General features: G+C 32.0%; 1 protein-coding gene across 1 annotated transcript; it reads right to left on the bottom strand.

Annotated features, from left to right (window-relative positions):
* Positions 1–2220: 2220 nt before the first annotated feature.
* On the bottom strand, positions 2221–4816 carry LOC127714140 (uncharacterized). The gene has a single exon (XM_052220141.1). The coding sequence runs from the start codon at positions 4771–4773 to the stop codon at positions 2866–2868; it is 1908 nt and encodes a 635-aa protein (XP_052076101.1). The 5' UTR covers positions 4774–4816; the 3' UTR covers positions 2221–2865.
* Positions 4817–9949: the final 5133 nt, after the last annotated feature.

The following is a 9949-nucleotide window of genomic DNA, read 5'->3' as shown; positions in this document are numbered from 1 at the left end:
TTCACCAATGGAGTGTATGTTGTTGTCCATATCAGACTATATCTTATGATGATATTTACCCGTTGTTTGCGTAATATGTACTAAACCTAGTAAGCTATACATGATATATTTAGGGGAAGCTTTTTTCATCAAGTCGAACTTCTTACATAGAATGATTCTCATTGGTTCCACGAACATTTATAGAACATTGTGTAATTTTATATTATATTTGTCAAAGAAAACTGCCTGTTATTTCATTACGTTCATAGTTTATATAATTGTTGTTTGATCATAGAATAAAACAATAGTTCAAGTTACGAAGTCTGTTTTTTTAACGTAACTGTTATGGGGCAAGGATAAAGCTTATGATGTCATGATGAGGAGGTCCGCATGAAGGTCGGTATAATTTCGATTTTTGTTAAAATATTTTCGTCTGTCTGTCCGTTTGTTGTTTTTTTTTGGGGGGGGGGGGGGGGTGGGGGTGGGAGGGGGCTTGTTTCCTTTAAGTGAACACCTAGCTACTTCCATCCATAGTCGGATAGAGATAAATCTACAAAAGATCATTACCGTAGATGACAAAAGACCATCAGAAAAGTACAACATCAACGTAAATCATAGATGAAAAAGGTCATTGCTATGCAGTGGGTATGGTTGCTAGGTAGTTTCTTAGCATAAAACAAGCTAACAAAATAGATTTATATGGAAAACACGCTTTTCTGATAAATAAGGTTTAAAATAGCATGTTATTGGCAGGTTTCAAATATGTTGCTAGGCAACCAAAAATGATAATAACAAAAAAGAATTGTCATTTTTTAAAGCTTCTATACCTAGTCTATTAAAATGATAAAATTCAATTCATTTCAAGAGGGAGCCAAAAATGGCTTATTGTCCCTTGTCCTTTAGTAAATGTTTTGACTAGTTTGTGATATCGAAAACCCTGGTGTAATAATTTTTCAGTAATACAGAGATTTCTTTCATTAAAATCAAATACGTTATTTCATACACGAGCGAATCGAACCAGTTGAGATATATAAACACCATATAAACTTTACAAAATTATTGGACGTTAAGCAACCAACAATCAATTAATCAAAAATATGGTTGTTAACATTTTACATGATGTATCAAAATAGAATCAGTCATCAGATCCATGTATCGACATAGAAAAAGTCATCAAGGTTACTCCTGACGAGCGTGTTACATTGATTTTCGGTTACACAGTAAAGACGTGACTTCAAAATAACACTCAGAGGTCATTAGTTTAGTTGTATATTAGAACAGTATAGCACTAACGCTACCTCATAAAAAGTAATGCTTGAACAGGTGACACTTTTTAAGCAGCATTTTATATGTTATATCTGTGAATCAATTACAGACAATACAAACTCGTCCATCCGAAAAAAGAATATAGACTAATCATAACAGATAATTGCTGATCTTTAATAAGAATCAACGATCAATGAAGAAGAGCATAAAACAACATCGCTAAATGAAGAAAAGACGAACAATCAAGAAATAGCCCTACAAACAAAATAGTCATAATCTTTAACAAAACACAGATGGTACGACATTAACAGTTTTCTTTTTTAGAAATATAGATGTCCGAAGAAGCAGTTATTAATTCGAAAATGTAAACAACACAAACTCATTGTTTAACAGGTCTAGGAAATTATACTGTCTTGATATATCTGCAAGCAAGTTGATCGATAGATATTGAGAACTCTTCCAACTCATTGCTTGTGCAATATTGTTTTCTTTTCAAGACAAAACTTATGCATTGCTTTTTACTCTAACACATCGTGTTGCTCATGTAAGTACAAACCCGGTGAAAGGCTGATTCGGCAGGCCACATTCGAGGAAAAGATGGCGGGATTGTGATAACGACAATAGAAACATATCCGTTGTCTTCTGTCAAACAGAAATTTCATAACGGTTAGCCAACTCATGATGGCGTCCGTTAATATTTCGAAGGGATGAATTTATCTTTACCACGTGGAACTTTTCGTTTTAATAACTTATATGTGAGCAGCAACCCTCTATCAAGAAAATAATTATAGGAAATGCCAGCCACGGAATATCGTATCAGTTAGATAATATATTTTCAATATGCATTCGCAGCTTGAATGTTCCTACATAAAAAATGGAATATTCACAAGTTGGGAAGCGAGACATATTTGTCCAGCAACTGACCCTCAAAGTCAATTGCTAGATGTTAGTCAATATATGAGGCAGACAAAACTGTATCTGTTGCATTCTTTATTTCAAGTTCGAAGGAATGAATGCGTTCAACAAAGTCACTAAACTTTGAATTATTTAGTAAAAGTGCATCATCTATATAGCAGAAAGTGAAGTTTAATGATAATGCTAGCTTCAATTCATTCTTCTTCAATAACAACTGCATGCAATCATCCTCGGATAAACGAAGAAACATGTTGACAGGAAGAGGAGCACAGTTGGTTCCCAATGGGAATGCCTAGAGAAAGAATTGATTTTTTCATGATACTGCATATTTTTAAACTTTAAGTTAGTAATTGAACTTCAGTTTGCGGTATCCAATCATACGCATATAATATTTCATAGCCAAGATCACAATTGGAAATGAGTTGACTACATCTTTTGGTCACACTGGCTTCTGTGTTAAACTTGTAAACCACAGAATAAACAATTTGAATTGAAAATTATATTATAGCGTGTTTAAACTAAATTTGATATGCAGCATTAATGAAATTAACGACAATGAAAGATTGGAATTCTTTGTTATTGTGTAAGCATAAAGTATATAGCATAAACTTTAGACTCTCCTTCGATCGTAGCACTCGCCTACTATCACGTGTACATGCAACATTAAAATAATAACTTAACTGGAAATTTGTTAACAGAGTCAAATTAATCCAATAAAATAAGTCTCTTTACGGCAGGATTGTCGGTTGGATCTATATGTAATTCAGCAGATTGTAAGTACGCTTGTCGTGCGGTTTCATTTTCGCCTACAGTCTGTAAAGCAACACCAAGAAGATTATAGGCTGCAGCTTTTGCGTCCAAATCTGCATTTAAATAATTGCATTCTATAACATGTTGTAGAACCTGGAGGGTATCCCGACATTGTCTGGCATCATTTAAATTATAATGACAAAGGAAACAAAGGAAACAAGCATAAACTGAAGATGGAATTCTGAGCGGGTTATAATCCACTTCTATTAGTAGTTCATCTGGTATTAATAGAGAGTGTACTTCAAATCTTATATCATCTACAAGAACATATTTCCACAAATGAACAATACTCTTCTTCTGAAGTGATTTCAGTTTGAACAGTCGATGATGAATGTCCGACATTTTTATGTAAGGGTAGAGTTTTTCAAAGGTACATTTAGAAATACAATCCATTATAATTCGTACAGCTCTAGTATACTGTTTTGTTTTATAGAAGAACGAAGCTAACATTAGCCATCCAGATACAGCGTCATGATAGATATTCTTTAGCAGAGTACAAAGACATGATTTGCACTGTCGGTATTGGTATTTATTATTATTGTATGCGCTGTTAAGTGGAATAGACTGGGCACGCACTGCACTCATCATTGACATGTAATATGTATATACGTATTTTATTGAAGATTTTTTGCACGAAACTGTCTTTTGTATTTCTCTAATAAATGAAGAACTATGCAATATTTTGAAAACCCCTCGAAAAGAATTATTTGCCAATTGCAGTAAAGTGGAACTCGTTGATTTCTCTACATCATTTATATACAATAGGTTGCGTCCCATGTTGAAATACTGCATTGATGCAGAAAAAGTGGATACTTGATCTGAAAATAAAATGCATCGCCAACCATAATTATGCAATGTATATAGTTTTTCTAAAAGTATTTTACGAGCACGGCCCTCAATTTTATTCTCAAACATATTGTTTTCTGGAATGAAGTAATGCACACAAACTGAATACTCAACGCAATAAATCAATCTGTCAAAACATTGCATAAAACAAGGTATAAGATTGTCAGGTTTCCATGAGGATAGTAGTAGTTCTTCAGAGATCCAGAAAAGAATTGTTTTGAGGAAATAAGAGCAGAGCAGTTCTTTACATTCAGAGTCAGTAGCTATTACATCTTTCAAAAGAATTTTTATTAGAGCATAACAACATAGTTGGGTGTGAGTAAAGGTATGCACTAAAAATTTTTCACTGATTGAAAATGATATTCTCCATTCTAAATCCTCTTTTGTTGACCCCTTAGCCCCAATTGGTACAAAAAGGACACCGTGTTTGATGATACTTTGTTTGACATTATTGCTCGGCCATGAGTTGTTAGATCTCGTTATCCATTGTACTGCAGATGGTATCCACGATTTACAATGTAAGCATTCGGCAAAGTCATATAATCCATCTTTGTCAGATACACATGGTCCATGAATTGTATAGTCCATATTTTTGGTCAGGATGTCTTCTTTCCATAATGAGCTTGATAGATAATACTTATCAGCTAGTTGTACACAGTTGTAATAAGAAGTACATCTACTGTCTAGTCTCAACTGAGTAAATCCAGGTTTTACATTGTCTGTATCCATTAGCAGATATGCTGAATTTGGATTTAAACGGGGCTTTACATCATAAACCTTTAGATGTTTTACAACATACATAATATCTAAATCACTGCCTCGCATATCAAGTCCTTCCCCATAACTTCCACTTGTTATACTAATCTCATTATTGTGAATAGACAAATCATCCCTGACAGCGTTCATTAACCTGATTTGTTTTACATTATCTTCAGTTCCTACTATACTTTGACACATGTACCTATATAGTTCTGTTGATAAATTTTGTGTGATGTGGTCTGTAATCAGAACAAAAAAGTGATTATAAAAAACAAAAAATCTGTTAAAAAACTACATTAGAGTTAGTGCACACTGTATGTAAATGTTGATTATTTCGCTTGAAATGAAAATCCAATCGTCGTGTAACGTGTGACATGACTATCATCTAAATTAGAATTTGGGAACAGTGAAGATTTCGCGAAAAACAGGCATCTTTAAATGACTGTCTTATATTGCCGTAGTTGGGTTCGACATTTAGAATTTTTTTTATCTTTAATCTACGGTGGTATGTATGTTTGGGATATTAAATGTCAGAAAAGGATCAATTTCTTTGCATGATGTTTCAAAACTACAGAGGTGTGATATTAAAACTTAAAACGACAACTTATTAGGCAGAAAAGTGTATGTTAAGAACTTGACGAATATAATTGTCTGCAGTAACCTTAACATGACATATATATTTACCAATGCAAAGAAATAAAGAAACAAATCTACATGTAAACAACTGAAGCTTTTTTAGCAAATTAAAACAGAAAAGTAAACTGTCAGATTTTCAGTCTTTTTTTCATTTTTTCATTTTTTCTTGCCTTTCCGTCAACCAATTACTTAAACAATACAGCCCATTACACGCTCTAAGATTTATATGCAAAATAAACATTTATAGGAATGTAAATATAAATAAGAAGATGTGGTATGAGTGCCAATGAGACAACTATCCATTCAAGTCACAATGTGTAAAAAGTAAACAATTATAGATCAAAGTACGGCCTTCAACACGGAGCCTTGGCTCACACCGAACAGCAAGCTATAAAGGGCCCGTAAAAGACTAGTATGAAACAATTCAAACAGGAAAACCAACGGTCTAATCTATATAAAAAACGAGAAACACTTATCAACCAAACCAACAAACGACAACCACTGAACAACAGGCTCCTGACTTAGGACAGGTGCATACAAATGCAGCGGGTTTAAACAATTTAACAGGCACCAACCTTCACCCTAACCTGAAACAGTGGTATAACATTACAACATAAAAAGACCCACAATAAAATATCAATTGAAATGGCTTAACTCGATCAAAAAGACAATACACAAAAACAACTTCATATATGCTAAACGAATAAGTTTGATCTATGACACAATATAAATAAAAAAGATGTTTCAATGTCAAAAACACAACTTTTCATTGTTCTATAATACTATGAATATGTAGGTGTGTGATAATGCACCGTAGTAATTAAGTAAATCATTTCGTCAAAGTTGTTATATACCTGTGTTTGTATAATGAGATATAATCTATTGTTAACTGTTTATACAATGCCGTCCTCGTTTGCTGGAATGTAACCTACCAAATTAGATTAACTACCGAATTTGTACTTACATATTACGCAATTCGTCGGATGCAACATGTGGAGCAGGTTTTGCTTACTCTTCCAGAGCACCTGCTTTAACTCCCGGTTTTCGGCGGGGTTCGTGTTCCTCAGTTTTTAGTTTTCCATGTTGTGTTTTGTAAACTGTTGTTTGTCTTTTGACCAGTTTTCGTTTTTTTTTTGCCATGACATTGCCAATTTGTTTTCGAGATATTAGTTTAAATATCCCTTTGCCTTTCGTATCTTTCGCCTCTCTTTGATATTAATTGATATTTTTGCTTCTGTGACTTTTGTCAAATAATATCAATTTTGGCAGAATTTAAATGACAAACATAGTATTATAGAACAATGAACAGTTATATATTTGTCTAGAAATCATTTTTTTCAATATTACAAAAATGTCAGAATTATCGAAAATTATAAATTTCCTGTATCTATAGTTAAAGAAACTTGGAAAAGAAATCGCATTATCATAAATTAAGCCGTTAGTTTTCTCGTTTGAATTGTTTTACATTTGACATTTCGGGACCTTTTATAGCTGACTATGCGGTATGGGCTTTGCTCATTATTTAAGGCCGTACGGTGACCTATAGTTGTTAATTTCTGTGGCATTTGGTCTCTTGGGGAGAGTTGTCTCATTGGCAATCTTACCACATTTTCTTATTTTTATATTTCAGTTTTACATGTTCGTGTTCGCCATTGCTTGGTGAAAATTCATCTATGGACATGCGAATTTTGAAAAATGTCATGGTTAATTTATCGAACTGTGACCGATGAAATTAACATCTTTATCGGGCAAACTTGAATGAAACAATTATAGACTCGTAAAATTATTGAAAAGTGACTGGAATTAACAAGCTATACATTGTATAGAATTTCATACACATATCCAACTACGAGTAGACTTTTTGAGTGTTAGTAAAACAATAACTGACTTTTGTTATAATTGTTGATTTTGCGGTTTTCTGTGACGCCTTAAAAATTGAACCGTAACAGAATAGTTTTACTTGTAACCACCACGATCCGGTCGAATAATATGTTGTATATGTGAGTAAAATCACTAGCAGCATGCTTTAGATGTCTTATATCTTGAGATATCAGAATACTCTGTTCTTAATCAAATTGTGTTCTATTGCCAATATCATAATTTTGACTGAGTGTTCATTTACATCATACATGGCAGGTATTAAATGCATAGCAGTAGACGTTTTTCCTGCATCTTCTTAATTTATTGATCAGATACGCCCATGTAAATCTAATGTTTCTTATATATTGGAATCAAAAATGATGTAAAGGTTTAATTTGAAATTAAAACCGAATTAAGTACAAAACCAAAATCTCGTGAAATTTTTAAGAAATTGTAAACATGAGGTCTGTACAATATAGTTTGAGTTAGTATCTTATGAATATATTTAAGTTGGCCTCATAAATGATACATGTTAGACTTAGTCTGCAGTTAACCCTGGAAATGTCAATCATATTTGTAATCTCATTTCAAATTGATATATTCGAATTACTAGAAGAATTTCCGTTTTCAATACGACTGATTTTAAAATTTTATTTTTCTACTGTCTACGTATATATTCCGTTAAATTTCCATTTTCCATTTGAAAACACAACCAACGTCATCTAATAACATGGAAAACAAAACACAATTTTTAAGAAATATATATAAATGATGTATATACCAGACATATACAGTTTTATTCGTTTAGATTCATGTGCGAAATGGATGTTTCCGTAATTTATATATTCATTTTAACGTACCAATGACACCTACACAATCCTTTGTATTTTGCTTTAATGATATCTCAAGTAAAATAAATTGTGACAGAAGCTGGTGTTATTTATAACCTAAACTTTTTTTTTGTTATCATAGTTATTAGAAAGTCAACTATAAGATGTAATAAGACTTGAAAATTATTGAAAACGTAGTATTTTAAGCTACTGAAGAGTAGGATGCAGTTTTTTGGAGCCATATTGGTGCATCTAAACACCTGCACACAATGTACATAAAGTCATATTTAATTTAGGTGTTCAATTCATACATCTACTGTTCTAAAATACGAAACACTGTTGCTGTCATTTGTTTTATATTTGTATTAAACCATCACCTTTTTATCAATTTTCAGTTTTATTTTATTCATGAAGATTTCTAGAGCTTCGTACACAATTTGAAGGTCACATTCTTTCATTTTGTATAATTTTGAGAAAACAAAAACAGCAGTCTGTTACCTAGCAGGTCAATTTCTAATGTTAACCCCCGCAAACAAAACAAAATATCGCAAGATTGGTCAGTAAATTAAGGCGACAGTATTTAACCGATGTTCAAATCGCGTAAACCGATTGAGGGGAGACACTTCCCGGTAACACTCAAATACTGAGGGTATCGCATGAACTTCAAAAGGAGCAAGGCGGGGAGACATTGACAGGCCAAGCTTCTTCCGCAATGCATGCATCTCCTTCAATGCTAACCTACCCTCAGTAAAATCAAAATTTTAACAAAAATAACCTTATTTCTGTAATCAAGTTTTATTTCTTTAATGCAAATAAATTCGGAAATTAATATTTTTGACTGCACATGTAAGTATTTTGCATTTGAAAGATAGTAAACAATTAGTTAAAATTACTTTTGCTGCTTGGCTGATTAGAAAATATATTTAATATGGTATTTTAATTATATTTATATGTCAATAAACTGACATTATTTTTCTTCTGATATGTATATGCATCTTACGTTTTCCATTTAAAGTTGCTTCTTTGATTCTTATAGAAGTGGAAACAACAAATAACTCAGTTGCAAAAAATCGTGATAATGGAAGCTAACATAATATAGATTTTAACATAAACATTCTGATGGTGTACATGCAGTGGCGAATTATAGCTAGAAAAGGACTGGTGTCATAATTTATTGATGTTAAAATAGTTAATTCGTTGATATCAAATTATCTCCCATGGAATCTTATTGATAGTATAGTCTTTCTTCATAGTTCGTCCTTTGTGTGTGAAAACCTAAGACTCTTTACTTGTTTGAGACTATTGTTCTATAAGCACTTAAGGAGTGAAAGAAAAGTTATGACTATTGCTTACGTAAAGCATAACACGACAACATGCGCCCGTTTTTTTTACAGATATGATATTAAAATTTAATTTCTTTCAAGGAAAATATCTTTTTTTTTTATATAGAAATGTAGTTCATGCATTAAAAACAACCAGCAATTTATCAATAAACACGCATTTTATCATAATTTTGGCTGTTTGACATTTTACTTTAAAATAATCGTTTCAGTTGGTGCATTATTTCTTAATTAAGGAATAGTAGTGACCAATGACATTTCATATGACTATTTACAAATTGTCTAAGCAACTTCAATAGGTGTTTTAAAAAAGAAAATTATATAAATGTATCCAAATTAACATTTCAATAATGTTTATTCTGTAAGTTCTAGCAGGGAAAATTATTAAACATTATTTCTGTTTTTATTTTATTCTTTTTATTATTATTTTTCGATTTAATTTCCCCTTTTTAATGACTCTTTATCATTACTTGTTACAAAATAAACATAGTCATCAATCCTTCCGCATACACGGATATTGCAAAACACCTACACAATACTAAAGATTATTTTTATCAGAACTGACTAGTTTTCTTCCTTGATTTGTATTAGATTTGAAACACAAACCATATTGCTATGTAAAAAATTGGGAACAAAATAGACATAATTTAAAACCAGTTTTCCTTATAAAAGTGCCGGGAAAAAGCATTGATGAGACGTAAATTTTGA

The sequence above is a fragment of the Mytilus californianus genome, unplaced genomic scaffold, assembly GCF_021869535.1.
Source record: "Mytilus californianus isolate M0D057914Y unplaced genomic scaffold, xbMytCali1.0.p SCAF_9, whole genome shotgun sequence".
NCBI lineage: Eukaryota > Metazoa > Mollusca > Bivalvia > Mytilida > Mytilidae > Mytilus > Mytilus californianus.
This window is presented reverse-complemented; position numbering and strand designations above follow the sequence as displayed.

Bases quoted from the DNA above. Each gene is read 5' to 3' on its own strand.
- LOC127714140 (XM_052220141.1), bottom strand. From the start codon at position 4,773: ATGTGTCAAAGTATAGTAGGAACTGAAGATAATGTAAAACAAATCAGG.